This window comes from Hyaena hyaena, unplaced genomic scaffold (assembly GCF_003009895.1).
Source record: "Hyaena hyaena isolate Hyena2069 unplaced genomic scaffold, ASM300989v1 scaffold_49, whole genome shotgun sequence".
NCBI lineage: Eukaryota > Metazoa > Chordata > Mammalia > Carnivora > Hyaenidae > Hyaena > Hyaena hyaena.
This window is the reverse complement of record NW_024080681.1, coordinates 2,193,697-2,217,608: the sequence shown is the minus strand read 5'-3', so window position 1 is coordinate 2,217,608 and position 23,912 is coordinate 2,193,697. Positions and strand designations below refer to the sequence as shown.

Genomic DNA, 23,912 nt, shown 5'->3' with positions numbered 1-23,912 from the left:
TTACCTTCTCATAACTTTGAGGAGGATGCAATCCTAAGATCAAGAGTTGCACGCTCTACCGACTGAACCAGCAGGGATCTCTTCCTAGCCCCTTTTGTAAAATAGCATCCTTCTTTCCTTTTACTATTCTCTTTTTTCTTATTTGTTTTTCATCATATCACTTGTCAGTGTAAGGCCTTCTTTCTTTCTTCCCATGCTACCTCCCTTCCTGCTCATTAACCATATGTAAACTATAACGTGTTCTGTGAATTGTGTTGTTCATGCCTGCATCTTCCAGCTTAGCACTGTGCTCACCCCAGTAAGTGCTCAGTAAATAATTATGGAATGAAGGAATAGCATCAAGAATCAAGCTCATGATGCTGGCACTTTCTTTGTATGTATACTGCCAGTCTTGATCCCTTTCTTTTATGCCCTTCCATTGACACATGTTTCTTTTCAGTATAACAGTATCACTCATTATGCTTTTTAAACAAATGTTTACTTATTTATTTTGAGGGGGTTAGTAGAGAGAGAGAGAAAGAGAGAATTCCAGGCAGGCTCCATGCTGTCAGTATAGAGCCCAGTATGGGCTCGATCTCATGACTGTAATATCATCACCTGAGCCGATACCAAGAGTTTGACACTCAACTGACTGAGTCACACAGGCTCCCCTGATTATGTTTTTTAAGTCATTCTTTCACTAGGAAAATGTCCTATATTTTGCCATTTTGGAGCTCCCTCATATATCCTACATAGGGGATTGTAGCTTGATATAGTAGAATTGTCATTGGTTGGCTAATTGAAGAATTTGGTTCAGATACAAGCTCTATTTTTATTTGTGTGGTCTCTTTGTGAAATTAATAAATTTAGGTGATCCTTATGATTTTATACATTTGATTTATATTAAATATCTGAATAATTGAAGTCTCACTCTAAAATTCTGTCATTGTTTTAGTGTTTTATACACGCATGCCTTGGAGATATTGAAGGTTTGGTTCCAGACCACTTCAGTAAAGTGAATATTGCAATTAAGCAAGTGAAATGAATTTTTTGGTTTCCGAGTGCATACAAAAGTTATGTTTACACTATACTGTAGTCTGCTCAATGTGCAGTAAAATTGCCTAAAAAAACAAATGTACATATCTTCACTAAAAAATAGTTTATTGCTAAGAAATTCTAAATGCATCAGTATGAGCTCTCAGCAAGTTGTAATCACTGATCACACATCCCCATTACAAATATAATAATAATGAAAAAGTTAGAAATATTGTGAGAATTACCAAAATGTGATACAGAGATATAAAGTGAGCAAAAGCTGTTGGAAAAATAGCACCAGTAGACTTTTTGGATGTAAAGACCTTCAGTTTGTAAAAAACGTAGTTGTAAAACATAATAGAGTGAAGCACAATAAAATGAAGTATGCCTGGGGGCACCTGGCTGGCTCAGTTGATAGAGCATACGACTCTTGATCTTGGGGTTGTGAGCTCAGGCCCTCCTTTGTCTGTAGAGATTGCTTAGAAATGAAATCTTAAGAATATGAGGTATGCCTGTATCTAACAGTTTTGTTGGCCAGTTGTTTGGTTAAAGTAGTTGCATAAAGTCAGAAAGTGTTTACAGAAACTTTCTTATCCTCCTCAGTAGATAAATTTACTTCTTTTCAAGTAATGTAAAATATACGTAGTTTTGTGTTCTGTAATCATGGCATTATGGTAGATTGCCTCTTCTTTGTATGGGAAAGACTTACACTAATGATCTATATTTGCCTTCTTACACAGGATAAAGTTACTCATTTTAACTCAAGTTTTAGTTTCACGTTTATCTTCATTGACAATTTTCATGTATATATTTTTACTTATTTAAGGTAATTGATCTACCTGAGGATCAACAGATAAGCCTGAAACTGTGTCATTCAGACCATATAGCTCTAGAATTTTGGGGGTGGTTTCCTCAGGTACTCCCAGTAGGGTGCCTGTGGGCTAATTATGCTTTTTCCCCTTCTGTTAACGCGTTCTATTTTATTTTTTAAAAATACACACACACACACACACACACACACACACATACACACACACATAGGTTTTTTTAAAGATCATTTGAAAAAAGGACTTTATATACTGGCTTTTTAAAGATCATTTGACAAAAAGGGCTTCTGTATTTCAAAAAGTGCATCAGTTGGGGCGCCTGGGTGGCTCAGTCCAGTCGCTTAAGCATCCGACTTCAGCTCAGGTCACGAACTCATGGTTCATGGGTTAGAACCCTGGGTCGGGCTCTGTGCTGACAGCTAGTTCAGAGCCTGGAGCCTGCTTCAGATTCTGTATCTCCCTCTGTCTCTGACCTTCCCCTGCGTGCATGTTCTCTCTCTCTCTCAGAAATAAATAAAAAACATTAAAAAAAACAAAAAATTTAAAAAATGCATCAGTGGAAGTAAACTGGATATTTGACTCAGAGTGATATATTAATGTTGGCAGCTTGTCTTAAAAAATAATTTGGATGGAGACTCTTTCAAGGGTCTTTATTAAGAATAAAGTGAATGTTGGGGCACCTCAATGGCTCAGTTATTTGAGTGTGTGACTCTTGATTTTGGCCTTGGTCATACTCTTGGTTTTGGCCTTGGTCATGATCTCATGATTTGTGAGATTGAGCCCTACGTTAGGCTCTGCACTGACAGTATGGAGCCTGCTTGGGATTCTTTCTCCGCCTCTCTCTCTGCCCTTCCCCTGCTTATATGTTCACTCTCTTTCTCTCAAAATAAACATAAAAAACAAAAAAGAATAAAGTGAATGTTAAGAGAAAGATTATGGGGCACATGGGTGGCTCAGTCAGTTAAGTGTCTGACTCTTGATTTTGGCTCAGGTCATGATCTCATGATTTATGGGAATGAGCCTCATGTCAGGCTCTGGGCTGATAGTGAGGAGCCTGCTTGGGCTTCACTCTCTCCTCCACTCTCTACCCCCCCCCCCCTTGCACTTGAGTGCATGTGCTCTCTTTTGTGGATGTGCTTGCTCCTCTTCTCAAAATAAATTTAAAAAAATAACAAAAAAAGAGATACAACCAGAGACATCAGGGATGTCCTATTAGGAAGTACAGTTTTATTTCTAGGAGTCATTGAGCCAGGTCTACCATAGATATGTTTCATTTAGACATGATAGACCTCTGTTCTTGATTAAAAGTCCTGGTCCCTGGGGCTGTTGGATTACATGGACATACTTTTTTTTAAATTTTTAGTTTTTTAATTTGTTAAAAGTTTATTGCTTTGAGAGAGAGTAGAGAGAGAAAGAGAGAGGAGAGAGATAATCCCAAGCAGGCTCCACATTGTCAGTGCAGAGCCTAATGCAGGGCTCAGTCCCTCGAACCATGAAATCATGACCTGAGCTGAACACTTACTTAATCGACTGAACCACCCAGGTGCCCCTACACTGACATACTCTTAAGCAAGTTTTTGCTTTTAGGTTTCTTCTCTGTGTTGTTATGGTACTTCATTAGTTGAGGCTTTTTGTCCTAATATGACTTCAGTTCAAGGAATGTACCTTTTATCCATTGTTGTTTTCTTCTGAGAATCAGGGCCATACTCTCTTTAGCCAAAATAGCAATTGTATAGAAAAGGGTAGCTTGTTTTTACTCAGTATTCTTAATGTTCTAACTGTTGTAATCTACAGGAAAAATACTTCTCTGTATAGAGATGTAGAAGGTACAACACCTTCCAGAAACTTTTATAGAATTGTATACTAAACAAAATTTATTTTGTTGTTTTGCACCTAAGATGATTCTGGTACCTCTATTTATTTGGTTTATAGAGTGCTTTTCTAAAGCCTAGAAAGGAAAGCCAGCTATTATTACCAATTATATCTTCAAAGCAGTGAAGGTAGAGAATTGAAATCTGTTAATGTTTTTCCAAATTACTGTCATTTGTTAACTGATTTTGCCCTCCTGTAATTTTACTCCATTCTTTACATTTTTACTGTAAGAGGAAAGTCAAGAAAGAATTCCAGTGGAACTACTATAATTAAGATGAGAGACAAAGTACTGTTGATCTGTAGAATCAATATAGCGGTTCAATCTAAGGGTAGAACAACATCCCAAGTGCAGATAATGTTTTCTATACAGAGATTTATATACAGATATTTCTCAAAGAAAACTTAAAAGTGTATACTTCTTCCTCATTTTTTGTTTTTTTAAATTTTTTCCTCATTTTTTAAATTTAAAGTTTATCTTGATGATAGTGCGCTATAATAAGAAGAAAACTAAACTTACTGAAAGAAACAGTAAAAGGGGACAGAGTTTAGCCTTAGTCTTGAAAGTGGCTTAAGCATTAATAAAGAAAATTTTTTATGGTGGTATTATAAAATATAATATTCAGTGAAAGTTAAGTAATATTATATTTTTCTCTCATCTTATTTGTTCAGATCTGTTCAGGGTTTAAAAGATGATTTCTTTGCAGAGACTGATAATATTACATTAAGACCACTACAGCACTCAGCATGTATTATTTTGATTTTTTAAGTGTTTATTTATATTTTGAGAGGGAGAGAATGTGAGCAGGGAAGGGGCAGAGAGAGGGGAAGACACAGTATCTGAAGCAGGCTCCAGGCTTCGAGCTGTCAACACAGAGCCTCACATGGGGCCCAAACCCACGAACTGTGAGATTATGACCTGAACCAAAGTCAGATGCTTAACCGATTGAGCTACCGAGTTGCCCCTAGCTTGACTTTTTAAATCATATGTTTGGGATGCATTTATTATGGTGTAGTGGAAAGAGCAAGATGCAGCAGCCAAATATTGGAGTTCTAGTCCTAATTGTAGTCTAGTGACCCTTTGATAAAAGAATTCATCGTGTTTCCTTTGCAATGTTACTGTGAGGATAAGATGTAGGAATATATGTAAAAGTGCTGTGAAAATCATAAATGTATATACATTTGGGAAAATGTAATAATCTCATTATTACCAGTGTAATATCACTATCTCAATCAGTTCTTTTGGGGCTCTTATCACTAATTAGGATATCGTTAGCTACACAATTTTATTTCATACACTAGCTCTTTGGAATACAAAGATTTAAAATTTTACTTATTTTTATTGTGGTACAATAACATAATTATTGTAAACTTTTTTTTAATTACAATTTTTTTTAATGTTTATTTTTGAGAGAGAGATAGAGACATTGTGAATGGGGGAGGGGCAGAGAGAGAGGAGACACAGAATCCAAAGCAGGCTCCAGGCTGTGAGTTGTCAGCACAGAGCCTGAAGGGGCTCCCAAACCCACAAGCTGCGAGATCAGGACCTGAGCCACAGTTGGAAGCTTAACCAACTGGGCCACTCAGGTGCCCCACAAAACCATTTTTAAATGTACACAGTTCAGTGGCATTAAGTACATTCATAGTGTTGTGCACCTACCACCACTGTCCCTTTTCAGAGCTTTTTCCTCAAACAGAAACTCTGTAGCCATCAAACAATGATTCCCCTCTGCCTTCTAATCAGTGACTGATAACCTCTTTTCTGCCTGCTGTGTGTATGAATTTACCTCTTCTGGGTACCTCATGTAAATGGAATCATGCCATCTTTGTCCTTTTGTGTCTTACTGACTTAGCAAAGTGCTTTCAAGATTCAACCATGTTGTAGCGTGTATCAGAGCTTCATTTCTCTTTAAAGCTGAATAATCCACTGTATATTTATACCACTATTACATATACTTATTAAATCCATATGTTGATGGGCATTTGGGTTGTTTCCATGTTTTGCTACTGTGAATAATGCACTATACAGTGGTGTACAAGAATCTGTTCAAGTTCCCAATTTTAAGTTTTTTCAAGTCCCCAGTTTTAAGTTTTTTGACTATATACCTTGAAGAAGAATTGCTAGGTCATATAATTCTATGAACTTCTGATGAACCATTAAACTTTTTCCAGAGTACAATGATTTTTATAAGGCAGTGTTCCCTTTCGTTTCTCTGGCCTTTGAGCCAAAAGTTTAAACAAGTAAAAGCAGGTTTTCAGATTGTTTTTTATTCATGGCTTGTTGAGAAACTGAGAAAGTAGAATGTCGTTAGCTAATTATTATTATTTTGTATTATGTTCAATACAAAGGTGGCAAAGAATTTATAATTCATGGAATAAATTACGTCCAGCTTCTGATTATTCATTTGTAGTTAATGTTATTAAGAGTACTGTACTATATTTGTGGAAAAAATTCCATGTATAAGTGGATCCATGCCCTTCAAACTCATGTTGTTCAAAGGTCAACTGTACGCATTTCATGTGTATAATGTGAGTTAGGTTTTGACAAATGTTTATACTTGTGTAACTGCCATTCAAATTAAGATATAGAATATGTCCATCATAGCAAAAGATTCCTTCATCTGCCTTTGTTCTTAGTCTTTCTTTACCCCAGGCAACCATCAGTCTGCTTTCTATATAGATAGCTTTTTGCCTATTCTAGAATTACATATATATGGACTTATACTATATATATTCTTTTATGTCTTCACAAAAGTGCATATTTTTAGTAGTTTGATATTTTTTGTTGCTGAGTAGTTTGCCATTATGTGAATAAGCCACGGTCTTTATCTCTTTAGTGGTTAATAGACATTTGGGTTATCTCTGGTTTTTGTCTATTATGAGTAAAACTGCTATAGGCATTTGTGTCCAATTTGGTTTTTTTTCTTTAAAAAAATTTTTTAATGTCTTTATTTTAGTTTGAGAGAGAGAGAGAGAGACAGAGTGACCTGGGCCGGGGCAGAGAGAGCGAGAGGGAGACACAGAATCTGAAGCAAGCTCCAGGCTCTGAGCTGTCAACACAGAGCCTGACATGGGGCTTGTACCTACGGACTGTGAGATCATGACCTTAGCTGAAGTCGGATGCTTCACCAACTGAGCCACCCACATGCCCTGTGTCCAGTTTGTTTTTATGGACTTTGTCTTTCATTTCACTTAGATAGAATTGTGGGTCAGAGGGTTTTCATATGTTTAACTTAAAAAAAGCTACCAGTTTTCCAAAATGATTTCACCATTTTGTTCTTCTACCAGCCATGTGTGAGAGTTCCAGTTATTCCATATCCTACTAACATTTGGGGGTTGCTAATTGAACACATTAGTTCAGATTCATTGAGTAGAAATTGTGCTATGTGCAGACTTTTATGACAGTTATAAAAGAAACTTGATGCACTTTTAAGAGTTTGGTAATGATAGCTAATTAGTTGCCATTTATTGTACATCTCTTATGTGCCAGGTACTGTGTAATGACGTTATATTTGTTATAAGCTGTAACCCTTAAAAAAGTTTTACAGGATAGAATGTATTATCATCATTTAACAGACTGGAATCCTGGGCTAGTAGATTTTAGACATAAGATTTGATTCAAGTTTGATTCACCCCTAGATTTCTTTATTTTCACCTCAATATTTTAGTCTTTCTCATTACTCTGTAGAAGACAATTAAGAATGAGTATGATTTCAGCTAATATCATGGTCGTTTGGGCTTCTCAAATTGAACTGAGGAAGGTCTAATGACAATTAGAAGGATTAGAAGTCCCAGGGAAAAAATATAGGAATTGAAAGCTCTGTGTTTGTGCGCATGTGTGTGTGTGTGTGTGTGTGTGTGCATGCGTACGCATGTGTATGTGTAAGAGAAAGAGCATGCATACTTGCTTTTCTAAAGAAGAGTCATTAATATAGGTGCCGGTTTTTAATGTATTATTTGAGTTGTGAAAAGTAGGGGAAATCGGCAGCGCTGTAAAATTAGTAAAGAGGGAAGACAGGTAGTGGTGAATAATAGTAATTGAGTTTAGAAGCTTGTTTTTATGTCCAAGCAATTTAGTTGCTGTTGGAATGAACTTGTTTTATCATGTAGGAATCATCCTATAGACATTTATTTTTTAATATAGTCTAGACAGTTACTATTTAACTGTATATAATTTAGATTTATATTGTTACAACTAGGTTGAATTCTAGAGCAAAATTTTTATAAGAAAAATCTTGGACAGTAGATTTCCAAGTAGACAAATTGTGTGAAACCATTTGTATTTTGCAGACTTTTTTAACCCAAAAATTGTTTACAAATTGGATCCTTTTGATCATTTTTTCCCATTTCTACTCTGTTTTGCAGACATTTCAACCTACGGATGAAGAGGGATACATCCCTTTTCAGTGATGAATTTAAAGTTGAAACATCAAATAAAGTACTTGATTATGATACCTCTCATATTTACACTGGACATATTTATGGTAAGTTGAACCTTAGAAGAATTCCTTTCTTTATTTTTTTTCTACACAGGGAAACACATATTTTGAGGTATAGACATATATCAAAAAGGTGGAATAAAAAGCTAAGAGCACACTTTACACACTGTATGTTAGCCAATTTGACGGTAAATTATATTAAAAAAAAAAAAAAAACCACCAAAAAGCAAAAAACAGAATCATGGGATAAATCCTGAAGAGATTTAAGTATATCATGAAGGATAATGGTCTTTGAAGGATGAAGTAACCCTTGGATCTATCTTTACATGTATTTTTAATGTTGAATTATACAGTGCCTGGTTACTGAAAGGTATGAAGTTTTGATTCTCAATACCTCCAAGCTGTTAGATTAAAGAATTTTTTTAACGACTTTCTTAATTTTCTAATCTTTCAAGCAAGAAATTAGATGTGTTTTATAAGAAAAGAGGAAAAATCTAAAGGAAAACTGTAAAGATCATCTTAACAGCCAAAAATAATATGACAAAGTTATGCATAGGAAAATCCTTTCAGGGCCTTCCTTTCTCAGAATTTGTTTGCTGTGTTCACAGTTCTAACAAATTTCTCTTACTATACCTGATTAAAAAGGTACTGGGGGGCTGGGGAGCACACTTCACCCAAGAGAAAGTTATATTTGACAGTTTAGTAGTGTGGGAAGAACAGTCAAAGTCTTCTGGAGGGATTAGAGAGGATCAAAATATTGTTAGAATTGTATATTAATAAATACTTAAGATGACTCTCAGTTATTAAGACTAAGTTAACTGAAAGTTAAATTTCATTTCTATATATTAGAAATCTGCTCAGAATTATAAATCTGCTCAGAATTATAACATTTTGAAAAATTAAGTTTTAAAAAATGTTTCCTTTTTTTTTTATGATGCCAGATAAATGAGGCATTTCTATACTTAAGAATTCTCAACTTGTAGATGAAACTTAGTTTTTTGTACTCTTACAGTTTTGCAACCAAAGGAAAGTGTGTTTCCGTCAGTCTAGATTTTCAGTGTCAAACTATAATTTTCTACTATTTCCTTGATCATTTATCTTTCTGAGAAGATAACTTAGTGCCTGCTGTTCTTTGCTAGGTGATGGCCAAGAAAACTACAAGACTAATAAAAAAGTTTGCAGATAGAAATCATGTCATTTGAGATACCATTGTCTTGGATTCTTAGCTTTAGTCCTTATTTAATTCACAGTTAATTAGTGTTAATCTACAGTTTAGAAGTTGTGGAAAGCCTGATACTTCTTTTAATGAGAAATTTTTAACAGGTAAATTTAACTTTTAAGCACCATTTTCCTCCTTTCCACTACTTCTTATCATGTGATGGTTGGTGCTCAGCTTTTCTTTGTGAATTTCTCAAAATACCTTCTTTTTATCCCATATTCTCTTTCACTAGAGAAGTATAATTGATGGGACAGTATTACAAATCCAATATCTTAAAAAGGAATCTTAGTATAATTTTGTTCAAACTACTTCTGAAAATCTACTTGAGATTTTCATTTTTAAAAATGTATTTATAAAAAAAGGGAGCCAAAGATCTCATGCAGATTATATCAGATGAGAATAGAACTTTTTGCTTACGGTAATTAGAGTAAAAACTCAAAAGGTACTTTAATACCTTTATTTTGAAAGTGCATATTACATCAGTGGATCTGCTTGCCTCTTTCTGAATTTAAGTTAGTTTAACAATTATTTATCGAGTGACTGTTGAATACTTGCCAGGCACTAGGCTTTAGTGCTGGGACTATAATTGTCAAGGAGCTAGATGTTCTATTTCTGATTGTTAGCTAGTAATTGTATAGATTTTAACTAAGTACTAGTTGCTGTTCACATCTCAGATTCAGCTTGATATATTTTATGTGAAAGTTAGTTTCCCCAATAAATTTGTATTCAGGTTTTTAAAATATCTAAGAATAGCTTTTTGAAGGAGAATGAATTTAACATTTATGTGCAAATTAATTTTTCAAGAGTTTGTTGCTTTCATTAATAGGTGAAGAAGGAAGTTTTAGCCATGGGTCAGTTATTGATGGAAGATTTGAAGGATTCATCCAGACTCGTGGTGGCACATTTTATGTTGAGCCAGCAGAGAGATATATTAAAGACCGAACTCTACCCTTTCATTCTGTCATTTATCATGAAGATGATATTAGTAAGTACTTAAATTTTATCAAGTAGCCTTTTGCAAAAAGGCATATAAATAGTTAAACGTATGTGAGACATAGAAAGTGGAGGTGTTTTCTTTCCTAAGCTATTAATCAGGCTCAAAAATAGTTTCACAGCTAAAGTCTTAATTTAATAAAAAATAATCTATATAAAGAGGTGATTTCCTTGTCAGTCCCTGCCAGTCCAACTTTGTTGATATGATACAACCAATTATATTTAAACTATGAGTCAACAACACTGATTGAACTGGAAATTCTATATTCGATATCAACCTGTCATTTAATGCTATAATGCCTTTGTGTGTGTGGCCTACTGAAGCATCATTATCTTCTTATGTAAATTTCAGGGTGGATATTTGTGCAGCGTTTAAGCAATTTTTAGGTATTTTTGTAATATCTAAATCATATGAATATTTCTTTTTGGAATCTTGAAATAATGATTTCACTTTAGTTTGGTAAGACTCCAGGTTTATCATGTTGGATTTTGTCCTCAACCATGGTCTTTATATGATAGTAATTTGTTAGGAGAGTTCTTTTTGTGTATTTTCAGAGTAGAAAATGTGCTTAGACCTCTCCTTTTAATTTGACCAGTGTCCATATATTCGTGGTCGTCTAATCATGAGAATGCTTTAATGAAATAATGCAGAAATACATTCCTCTAATTTATAATGCCTCTTTAATACTCATATTTTATTTTTGTCTGTAATTAGGCTAGTCTCTTAATTTTTGCCTATTTTCTTAACTTGGCTTCCTTCTGGCTTCATTTTCCATTCTACAGCCAGAAATTTATATCTGTAATTTCATTCTCCTAATAATGTACTGGAAAGCCTAACCATCATAACTTTTTGCTCGAGCAGCTCTGACAGTTTACATACTTAGTCAGTCTGTCCAGCTGCTTGTTATCTCTGATGCTGGATTGTTACAGAAAATAGCATAATTGTTCTAGATGGGATGCATTTACGATTTTAGCTACTTGCTAACTCATAAATTCATTAATGCTACTTGCCTATATTTTTACTCATCCCTCTTTGATTCCTTTTCCAGTTATCCCTCCTGGTATTTCAGACTCTTCGCAAGCTCTAAGCTATAGTCCTTCTTCACATGTTGGAATATGAATTCTTTTGCCCTCTTTCCTTCCAACAGAGTTATTATCTGTTTGACTTGTGTGTTACTTTGTAATATTTTAGTAACTTAAACTTCTTGCAGGTTTACCTTTCTTATCAGGGTATGTAAGTTCGTCAGCTGTGGTTTCTGTTTCGTTTGCTCCTTTAACAATCCAAATATTATTTAATCTCTGGAGCAGATTCTTTACAGACACTTAATGAAGTCTTGAAACATTTTCCTTGTAATGTTTTCTTAAAATCAAACAAGGCCTTTTGGGAAAAGAGGAAGAGGAAGAGAGTAATGGACAGATTTTGAACTCATGTTTTTAATTGTATTATTATCAAACTTTATCCTTTCTTGATTTATCCTTCCCATAAGCACCCTATACTGTTGTTTGTTCTGTCTTTTATGCATCTTCTCTCATTTCCCTCCTTCTCTTATTTATTTGTATGTAGGTTAAGCATATTCTGCTCTTACTTTACACTTTTATTTCGTCCTGTCATATAATTGCGTTTTTCCACTTCACACTGCAGTAACTTCCAAATATCTTCCTTTACGTCAACCTTTCTTTTTCCCCAAAGATGATGAGTTAGCTGGGAGGATCAATGAAATTGAATGTGACTGAGTTTTCTCTTCTTTTTGGCATTTAACTTTACCATTGGTTTCAGCTCTTATTTTTTACTTACCCAATTAAAATATATGTTCACGCATTTTCACGTTCTTCTTACTATATACCAATAGTGGTATTAGAGCTTACAGATAGTAACGTTTAGAGTGATTTTGTTTGAAATCTTTTCAACCATTTAAAAATCTTAAAACTTTCCTTAGCTTGCATGCCAAATCAAAGGACTCAGTTGTATAGCAGGCTGTAGTTAGCTTACTCCTCTCCTAGAGGACAGATCACTCACTTTTATTTGGGTCTTTTTTTTTTAAATTTTTTTATTATTGAGAGAAAGAGAGAGAGAGGGAGAGGGAGAGAGAAAGCAGGGGAGGGTCAGAAAAAGAGAGAGGGAGACACAGAAACGGAAGCAGGCTCTAGACTCTGAGCTGTCAGCACAGAGCCTGACACAGCCTACCAACTGTGAGATCATAATTGAGCCAAAGTCGAACCCTTAACCAGCTGAGCCATCCAGGTGCCCTTCACTCTTAATTGGCTCTTTAACCTCTCTGTGTAGACTAATTAAGGTTATAGTACTAAAAATAGTGGTAAGAACAGTTATTACTATTTAATGTATACCTGGTGCTATATAAAGTTTTTGGCTTGCATTATTTCATTTAATCTCATAATTACACTATAAAGTATAATAGGCACACATAGTCCCCTCTCCCTAACTCAATATATGAGGGAATGTAAGGCTTAGAAAACTTGTGTTACTTAATTATGGATCTTGTGTTCTTAACCATGTGCTTTTCTGCTTCACTCGTGGAAGAAAGCTGTCAATTCCAACATTACTCCAAGGATTTCTGGGGCTTTTCTGAAATCTGTAAGCCTCTCTAAAATGACACATTTGTATCTATTGTTGTTATAAGCCAAATTCTCTCCTCAGTGTATTTAGCAGTGAATATTCTACTTTACGACTAATTAAAAGGGAAAGGATGTTCCTTTAATGTATATTATTATTTTCATAGAATTTGCTTAAGTGCTAATAATTTATTTTCACAACTTAATCACTCTTGATTGTCCGTGTGTGTGTGTGTGTGTGTGTGTGTGTGTGTGTATGTGTGTTATTCTCAGCAGAAGCAAATGATGTGAGGTGTACCAACTTTGGGTAGGTATTCTGATGAGAATTTGGCTACTCTTCTTTTAAAAAATACTGTTTTTGCACCTTTTGGCATAAATCTGTAAAGCCACCATGAAGACTGATATTGCTGCTCTGGAGAACCTTAGGGAAAGGCTTCTGAAGTGGTACAAACACACAGGCACAGTTTTCAGTGAAAATATTTAGTAACTTCTTGAGGCACTTTGATACTCAGATGTGATGGTGATAAACACATGTATTTATCGTCTTAAAATTCATACTTGCTCAATTCTGTACTTAGTAGCAAAAAGCACTTTCTTCTAGTACATAGAAATGTGAACAGTTATGACAAGGTAAGAGTACCACTTAGTCCTTTGTTCACGGCTTGTAAATTTGTAAATTAGATCATTTGCATAAGCAATCTTGCTGTCTTGCATATTTATATTCAGACATTACACTAAGAATTCACTGATGTAGATATTATTGGTTTCAGCAGCTTAGAGAGTGTTTGAATATGGATTTAAAGGTGGCCTTGTAGATCAACTAGTTGAAACGGCTTCAGGGTTTAATTCATTTGGTCAGGATCATACAAGTTAGTGGCAGACATGGTAGGGAGAAATCACAAGAGGTAATGTGTCAGAGAACTGAGGTGTGCCATATGTATGAGAAAGGAGTATGAGGGAAATAAGGATGATGTACTAGAATAACTTTGTGACCTTATGGGAAGGTCTTTTCTTATGCAAGTAAATACATTTTCTATGTATAAAATGAGGCTGGATCTTTAATACACTTTATGTCTTCTAAAATTGGATGAAACCTAACTACTTTTTCTGTGAGCTGGAAATATTTTTGATTTTGCTGATTATCAGATGACTATATAAAAATATATTTTTGCCTGTAAACGCAGTAGAAGTGTGTCCACTGCTATTAGCATTTTTCTTTTAAACCGTTGCATAATATTCTGTTGTTTCATTGGTGAATGTATTATTTAGCAACCCATCAACTACATGGAATTTAGATTGTTTCCCCTTTTTACTATTGAACATTGCTGTGGTATACTTTATCCTCAAAATTGCTTATATGTAACGTATACTGTTTGATACTTTTTTGGCATTTGTATACATCTGTGAAACTATCACCCATCAAGATAGTGTATGTATCCATTTTCCCCCAGAGACCTTCCTCCTACTCAGTGTATTTCTTCTCTTCTCAATCCTTCTTTCCTCAGGCACTAAACTGCAGGCAAGTTTTCATTTTGTAGAATTTTATGTAAATGCAGTTATATGTTATGTACTCTTTTTTTTAAGTTGACTTATTTTTGAGAGACAGAGAGAGAGAGAAAGCACATGTTCTTGAGTGGGGGAGGGGCAGAGAGAGGGGGAGAGAGAGGATCCAAAGCAGGTTGTCCACGCAGATCTGGACATGGGGCTCGAACTCATGAACCGTGAAGTCATGACCTGAGCCAAACTCAAGAGTCAGATGTTTACCTGACTGGGCCACCCAGGTGCCCCTATATTATATACTTAAAAAAAAAAATCTGGCTTCTTTAATTTAGCACAGTTTTTTTGAGATTCATCCATGTTTTTGTGTATATTAAAAGTGCATTACTTTTTATTGATGAATAGTATTTCATTGTGTGGATAACATTTATGCATTCACCTGTCAACGGACATTTGGGTTGTTTCTAACTTCGGGTTATTAAAAATAAAAACTCTAAAGCTTTTGATATTAACTCATTAACTATTGATTGATTAAACGTCATTTTACATATGATAAATTTTGAAAAAAGACAAGAGGATGAAATAAATATAAGGACTTTTAATGGCTTGGTCTATTACCTCAGCTCTAGAAAGGAGACATTTTGGAAATTTAAGATGAACCTTGTAGAAACAAGAGAGTAGAAGGAACACTCAGTTTATAGATTCTTTTCCCCCCAAACCAATACTCATCCTTCAAAAGGCCTTTCAGAAATAATCTCTTAGAATTCTTTTCTGGCCCTTCAGTTCTGGGTGTCCTCTCTTTACTGCCATTTATGTTTTGGTGAGTCCTTACTATGTTTTGAATCCAGCATTTTACAGGTCACTTGTCCATATGTTAGACCTTTGAGAAGAGGCATGGAAGGAAAACACCTGTTGATTGGATGAGTAAATTAAATTCAACCAATATTTAACCATTTATTAACTGTGGATAATTGCGGCAACACATAACACTTGGTGAATTTAAATGGATTCTTGTTTATATGTCTAACACCCAACTAGACTGTAAGTTCTCTGAGGATGTGTACCCTGTGTCTACTTATTCTTGTATTGCTGATGTTTGGTAACTTATAGTTATTTTTTTCTCATTACTTGTTTTGTAAAGAAATTAATGCAATTAAAAATAACATTGACCTACAGTTAGGAAATTTATGTACATACATGCCCTAATTTTAAACAGGTTGTATTTTGTAGTGAATCTGTAAATTAGTTTGTGATTTAGAGCATACCTTCATGTAGAAACAATTTTAAGTGGCAGGCAGTTCCTAGTTATTTCAGGTGGAATGAAAGTCAAAAAGAGGTTATTAGAGTCAGCAGTTTATAGGTCCTTTGAAGAGGAATGGAAACTAGCTGCTGACTGAAAAATTAAATTCAACAATTGTTTGTTGATATGTGAATGTATAGGAAGGATTAAGACTTTAAAAGAAAATCCTTCAGGGGAATTTCCCAGTCAGTAATAGAGTAAGAATGTGATAAATACTTAACCAAAATGTCATCAGAGCACTGAGTACACACTGAGGGAACCTTAGGGATACTTAGGAATACTTCTTAGGGCAGATGGCATTTGATTTGAACCCTGAACATAGAGAAAAGAATCTCTGAAGACAGGATAAGGATAGCTATTGCTTTGGCTGATAATAATTGGTTTTAGCTGCCATAGGTCAAGGACGTCAGAAAATAAATGAAACTGGCATCTTCTTTGGCCTGGACTCACCCATTTTCTGTATCCCAGACTGAATAAATGGAAATTATGGTTATGTTAAATCGGTATGTGACAAGTTTTCAATACATGTTTCAATTGTTAAGTCTTATGGGCTTAATGATTAATTATTTTAAAAATTTGAGTGTGGTTGACATGTGATTAATTTATTTGTTAACATTATTTGAGTGTCTAATTTGTACAAGATATTTTCAAATACTGTGGACACAGAGGGTCTTCCCTAATGCACCTTTGGAGTCTAGTGATTCTCTTTATAATTGATCAGAATAATACAGTAATAATGCCTGAATAATATAATTGATCAGGTCTCCTCCTGACCTGATGCCCATGATCTGCTTGGCCCCCAACATTAACCCTTTCTTCTGAAAAACCAGGGATGGGAAAGGACATGCTTGCCTCAGCATCCCATCTCTGTTTCCTGGGAGATGAGTATTGTGAGTATATGTGGAAAAGGGGACCATCTTCAGCTTCCTTTCTTTCCCAGGAACATTCATACTATGCCCTTCTTACCATGCTGTCCCCACCCTCCCCAAATAGAGACTGGATGTGGGGAATGGGGATGGGGTATTTGGGAGAAAGGGACTTGTATCCACTGGAGTTAGAAGAAGAAAGGACACTTGGGGTCCGTTCCAGCTATTTGTTTATTCCTCCAAACTCATCCTCTGTTCTGAAAGAAAAAAATTGCCTACTTTCCCTTTTAACTCTCCCTCAGTGAATCCTTGTTGGTTTTTGGCAACTTTGGGAATCATTGGCATTTTTGTGGGCAAGGACCCTACCCACCTACCCTTCAGAAATTAACAAAACAGCTTTTTGTTCATTGTTTGTCTATGGAGTCTGTTTTAAATTCCATTAGTATAATTAAAATTAGACTATTTCATTGGACTTGGTAATTTATAGCATGTTAATGGAGACATTACACCAAAGTTTTTGACTTCTAGGGTAGAAAAAAATAAGGCCTTGGTTTTGCAATCAAAAAAAATTTTAAAGTTTATTTATTTGAGCGAGCGAGTGAGAGAGTACACCCTCACACGCCAGCACATGAACAGGGGAGGGACAGACAGGGAGGAAGAGAGAGAATCCCAAGCAGACTCCGTGCTATCAGCAAGGAGCCCGAAGCGGGGCTTGATCTCACTGTGATTATGACCTGAGCTGAAACCAAGAGTCTGATGCCTAATCTACTAAGATATCCCCGCAGTCAAAATTCTAACCTGCCAGTCACACTGAGGTAGGGGAAGCCTTACTGGGAACAGTGAGGATTCGAGGTCTACTCTAGTTGGGACGTAGTAATAAGCAGTGGGCGTTTTATGTACTAGTTCTATTGGACAGAGAATCTGAACAGTAAATGTTTTCCTCTTCCTGGAGTGGATGATTGAGAGTTAACCAGAACGGTTTCCTGCTTGAGGTGGATTCACAATATATGTATTATTTATATTTGTCCCTCCTACAGCAAAACAAAAGCAAGAGGTTGGCATACAAAAGAACTGGAAGAAAGGCAATAGATTTAAAGCTGATCTTTGTTTTAAATAGGCTGAATATTCTACACCAATGATTCATTCTTTGTGAAAGAATATGCTGTTTGGCCTTTTCAGGGGAACTACAGTGCATCCTATGATTTAGCACCACAATGAGGGCTTATTCATTAGTTGAACAAAGGCTTTTTCTAGAAATGGGGATTATATTGTCAGTAATTTTAGAGGGAAAATGTCATTGTCCATTTTCATAGTTAATGTGGTGACCAGGGAAAATAGGGTCTTTTAGAAGTTTTGAAAGTCTGTAGGGAAAATTTTATCCTTCATTCCTTTTTTTTCCTATTGGGACAGTTTTGTGCTGACAGAATTTGAAACATATGTAAATACTGTTTAGTTGCTTTGGAAATACCTTTTTTACTCTAAATATCAAACTTTCAAAAGGGTGTATCTCTAGTTGATAATACAATGAAATACAATTTATAAAGAAATAAAACACTACATTTTTCTTTTAGAGATTGTAATTCTTCATATTTCTAATGTTTTAAAGTATAGTATACTAAATAATAGTTTTATTATTTTCATTCTCCAGTACATTTATAAATAATAGTTTTAGTATTGAGAGTTTAACTATTTTAAAAGTTGGGAACAATTGTAATTTTCCCCGTGATTAGAAGATCATACGTTGTATAGTTTCAGCTGGAATGGTCAGTTTTATTGCTGCTACTCATGTGACAAAGAAATGAGTACCTACAGTTAACTGGGTAAATAGGATTGACAATAGACTCTGAAAATATAGTATCAATGCCAGGTAGCATAGAGGAGCTGCTAAGGGTTACAGATTATGATTTTTGAGTGAGAATCTTTATAGTTACCCACTTTTTCTAGGCCCATTCAGTTGCAGGGGTGTAGGTAGAAAGTTCATTTTATTATTTATTTTTTTAACCAATTAATTTCATGAGACCAGTTATTACCAAGAAAAGAGAGCCAGATAAAACCATCATGAATAAACTCCAGACCATTATGAATATAGTCACATAAATTATATGTGAACTTAGCCAGGTAAATTATTTAAAACGTGCAACCCAACAACATATAAAAACATTTACCTAGGGTAAGTCATGAATCACAGAATTCTACTCCTGAAAACAATATTGCTTTCTTTTTTTTTAGCTTACTTTTTACTTTATTCTTTTTTTTTTAAATAGTTCATTGTCAAGTTGGTTTCCATATAACACCCAGTGCTCATTCCCACAAGTGCCCTCCTCCATGCCCATCACCCCCCCTTCTCTCCCCCCCACCCCCATCAGCCCTCAGTTTGTTCTCAGCATTCAAGAGTCTCTCATGGTTTGCCTCCCTCCCTCTCCTCCACTATTTTTCCCCTTCTTCTCCCCCGCGGTCCTCTGTTAAGTTCCTCCTAATCCACCTATATGTGCAAACATATGGTATCTGTCCTTCTCTGCCTGACTTATTTCACTCAGCATAACACCCTCAAGTTCCATCCATGTTGCTACCCATGGCCAGATTTCATTGTTTCTCATTGCCATGTAGTATTCCATGGTATAGATAAACCACATCTTCTTGATCCATTCGTCCGTTGATGGACACTTAGGCTCTTTCCGTGTCTTGGCTATTGTTGAGAGTGCTGCTATGAACATTGGGGTACATGTGGCCTTATGCATCAGCACTCTCTATCCCTGGGTAAATTCCTAGCAGTACTATTGCTGGGTCATAGGGGAGTTCCTATTGTTCATTTTTTGAGGAACCTCCACACTGTTTTCCAGAGGGGCTGCACCAGTTTCCATTCCCACCAATAGTGTAGGAGGGTGCCCATTTCTCCACATCCTCGCCAGCATCTAGAGTCTCCTGATTTGTTCATTTTCACCACTTTGACTGGCATGAGGTGGTATCTCAGTGTGGTTTTGATTTGTATTTCCCTGATGAGGGACGCTGAGCATCGTTTCATGTGTCTGTTGGCCATCTGGATGTCCTCTTTGGAGAAGTGTCTGTTCATATCTTTTGCCCATTTCTTCACTGGATTGTTTGTTTTTTGGGTTTAGAGTTTGGTGAGTTCCTTATAGACTTTGGATACTAGCCCTTTATCTGATATGTCATTTGCAACTATCTTTTCCCATTCTGTCAGTTGCCTGTTAGTTTTATGGATTGTTTCCTTTGCCGTGCAGAAGCTTTTTATCTTGATGAGGTCCCAATAGTTCATTTTTGCTCTTGATTCCCTTGTCTTTGGGGATGTGTCAAGTAAGAAATTGCTGTGGTCGAGGTCATGGGGGTTGTTTCCTGCTTTCTCCTCTAGGGTTTTGATGGTTTCCTGTCTCACGTTTAGGTCCTTTATCCATTTTGAGTTTTATTTTTTGTGTATGGTGTGAGAAAATGATCTAGTTTCATTCTTCTGCATGTTGTTGTCCAGTTCTCCCAGCACCATCTGTTAAAGAGGCTGTCTTTTTTGCATTGGATACTCTTTCCTGCTATGTCGAAGATTAGTTGGCTGTACACTTTTGGGTCCAAATCTGAGTTCTCAATTCTATTCCATTGCTCTATGTGTCTGTTTTTGTGCCAGTACCATACTGTCTTGATGATGACAGCTTTTTTTTTAAATTTTTTTTATTTTTTAAAATTTTTTTTAAATTTAATTCTAGGAGAGAGAGAGAGACAGTGTGAGCAGGGGAGGGTCAGAGAGAGAGAGGGAGTCACAGACTGAAACAGGCTCCAGGCTCTGAGCTGGCAGTCAGCACAGAGCCCGACGCGGGGCTCGAACCCACGACCCGTGAGATCATGACCTAAGCGAAAGTCGGACGCTTAACCCACTAAGCCACCCAGGTGCCGCGATGATGACAGCTTTGTGGTAGAGGCTACAGTCTGGGATGGTGATGCCTCCCATTTTGGTTTTCTTCAATATTACTTTGGCTATTCGGGGTCTTTTGTGGTTCCATACAAATTTGAGAAGAATGCTCGTGCAGTTTTGATTGGGATTGCATTGCATGTGTAGATTGCTTTGGGTAGTAATGAAATTTTAACTAATTTATTCTTCCAATCCATGAGCATGGGATGTTTTTCCATTTCTTTGTGTCTTCTTCTATTTCCTTCATAAGTTTTCTATAGTTTTCATCATACAGGTCTCCTATATCTTTGGTTAGGTTTATTCCTAGGTATTTTATGGTGTTTCGTGCAGTTGTGAATGGGATCAGTTTCTTGATTTCTCTTTCTGTTTCTTTGTTACTGGTATATAAAAATGCAACTGATTTCTGTATGTTGATTTTGTACCCTGCAACTTTGCTGAATTCATGGATCAGTTCTACTAGGCTTCTGGTGGAGTCTGATGGGTTTTCTATGTAGAGTATCATGTCGTCTGTGAAAAGTGAAAGTTTGACTTCTTCTTTGCCAATTCTGATGCCTTTTATTTCCTTTTGTTGTCTGATGGCTGATGCTAGGACTTCCAGCACTAGGTTATACAACAGTGGTGATAGTGGACATCCATGTTGTGTTCCTGATCTCAGGGGGAAAGCTCTCAGTTTTTCCCCATTGAAGATGATGTTAGCTGAGGGCTTCTCATAGATGGCTTTTATGATGTTTAAGTAAGTACCTTCTATCCCGACAGAAAGTTCATTTTAAACAGGATTTGGTTGAGAGTTGGGATTGGGGAGGGAAAGAAAGTTTTAAGCCAGTGCAGTGAAGTAATTAGGATAATAATTGACTATTGGATTTAAGCTGAATAAACAGAAGAAAGAGAATATTCATTGATAGTGAATAAGGTGTTAACATTGGTAGATTGAGAGGTCTTAGTAGTGTTGCAGAATTATTGGAGGGAATGTTCTGAAAGGACAGCTGGTGGAAAGAAAGTAGGATGTGCAAGTTGAAATTATAAATGGGTTTCGGTTATTACGTTCAAGATGGATTTCAGTTATTAGGTTTAGTTATTAGGTTCAGAAGAATTACTGTATAAGTGAGAACTTCAGGTAGATCATTGGAGAAAAGGTAAGTGTACTAGAAGGACCATCAACAGTAATGTTGAAGTCATTAAGAATTATGTTGGGATGATGTTAGAGAGTGACAATGAGTTAAGAGGTAAAAATAAGGAAATAAAGGAAGTGGTGACCTGGGGAGCAGGAAATACCTATAATGAGTTAGAGTAGTTGATGGTATAGTCTCATGATTATAAAAACTGGGTCACAATGAGAATGGTCCTTGGGTCCTAAGGCAGAAAGTGGTAGATAGTTATGAGTGTTCAGAGATGTGAGGGGCAGGGGAATGTTTTCTGTAAAACAGGAAGAGTTCTTGGATTCCCCCTTGATTCTTGCTGGAGCCCTCCTGATGGAGCTGGACAATACTGCTGGAGTCTCTTGACCTTTGCTAGGTGATGGATCAGAGGAGAATCATGATTTTCTGAAACATAGATATTCTTTTGATTCCAGCAACTGCAACTTATTGAAGGTGTGATGAGACAGAGTGATCTACCAGAGGCTGTCCTTTCTTTTTGTTTTTAAATTTTCTTTTTTTTTTTTTTTTAAATATTTTTTATTTATTTCTAGGAGAGAGAGAGAGAGAGAGAGAGCGAGCGTGAGCAGAGGAGGGTCAGAGAGAGAGGGAGTCACAGACTGAAACAGGATCCAGGCTCTGAGCTGGCAGTCAGCACAGAGCCCGATGCGGGGCTCGAGCCCACGAACCGCGAGATCATGACCCAAGCGAAAGTCGGACGCCTAACCGACTAAGCCACCCAGGCGCCCCTAAATTTTCTTTTAATATTTTATTTATTTTTGAGCGAGAGAGACAGTGTGACCAGGGGAAGGTCAGGAAGAGAGGGAGACACAGAATCTGAAAACAGGCTCCAGGCTCTCAGCTAGCTGTCAATGCAGACCCCGACATGGGGCTCGAACCCACAAACTGTGAGATCATGACTTAAGCCGAAGCCAGATGTTCAACCGACTGAGCCACCCAGGCACCCCATATAGGCCGTCCTTTCACCCTGGGGAATGATGGCCTGCTAGGTGGTGGACATGTTCTTAAGTTTCTGCTGGCTTCCTTTCAACTGCTGCTGATGTTAGCCTATAGATGGTGTGCTATTATACTAGTATTTGTTTGACTTCTTTAAAAATTTTTTTAAAAATACGTGTTTTATTTTTGAGAGAGACCCAACATGAGCAGGGTGGGGGCAGAGAGAGAGGGGGAAGACACAGAGTCCAAAGCAGGCTCCAGGCTCTGAGCTGTCAGCACAAAGCCTGATGAGGCTTGAACTCACAAACTGCAAGATCATGAAGTGAGTCGAAGTTGGACACTTAACCGACTGAGTCACCCAGGTGCCCCAATATGTGTTTGACTTCTGATTGTGGAGGAATGGTAGAACGAAATCTACCCTAATATCAGCTACATATATGGTGTCACAAATATGTGTATGTGTGTGTACACCTATATATGTTTGTTTATGTCTAAAACTATATTAGCTTTATGTATTTTATCAAATAGATGAAATACTCATTAGGCAGTACTTGTTTGCTTACTTTAACCTTAAAAAAAATTTTTTTTAATGTTTAATTATTTTTGAGAGAGAGAGATGGAGTGTGAGGGGGCAAGGGCAGAGAGAGATGGAGACACAGAATCCAAAGCAGGTTCCCAGCTCTAAGCTGTCAGCACAGAGCCCTACGCGGAGCTTGAACTCACAAACCATGAGATCATGACCTGAGCCAAAGTCGGATACTTAATCAACTGAACCACCCAGGCACCCCTGCTTACCTTAATCTTAATGTTCAAGTGCCCAGCATCAGTGGCAATTTATTGGTGACGAGGGTCAATGCGTCTAATATCTGGAAAGTATTTATATTTTACTAGATTACTATATAATAGGGACTGCTGGATATATATAAATCAGACATGTATATTCTTCTTTGGTTTCCCTTATCATTATATTTAAGAAAATGATGTTACAGTTATTTAAAACAGGGATATTTTTTGTTTTGTTTCTGAATTCAGTAAGATAACCCATTTAAATGCCATGCATATTTACTGGTTCACATGTTTGGAAGTTTAAATTCTCTCTTCCAGAAATACTTTGTAGTAGCTGTGTAGAAACAGATTCAAAATATATTTCTTAGTGTGTTTTGAATGGAAGTAAATCCTAATTTCTATTATGATCAGATTATATTTGTTATTTCTCAAATTTGAATAGTATCAGGCTTAACAACTGATTTATATCTTGAAGTATTTTAGTAGAACTAAATTGTTTATAATATATATAAATTATATATAACAGAA

The 23,912-nt window shown here is 36.2% G+C and overlaps 1 protein-coding gene across 1 annotated transcript in view; it reads left to right on the top strand.

Moving 5' to 3' along the window:
- Window positions 1-23,912, top strand: part of ADAM10 (ADAM metallopeptidase domain 10) — a 133,143-nt gene that overhangs the window by 50,382 nt on the left and 58,849 nt on the right. Inside the window, exons 3-4 of the mRNA XM_039230640.1 lie at window positions 8,076-8,194; window positions 10,195-10,353. Of these exons, the coding sequence (XP_039086571.1) occupies window positions 8,076-8,194; window positions 10,195-10,353 (278 nt within the window). The remainder of the gene's footprint in view (window positions 1-8,075; window positions 8,195-10,194; window positions 10,354-23,912) is intronic.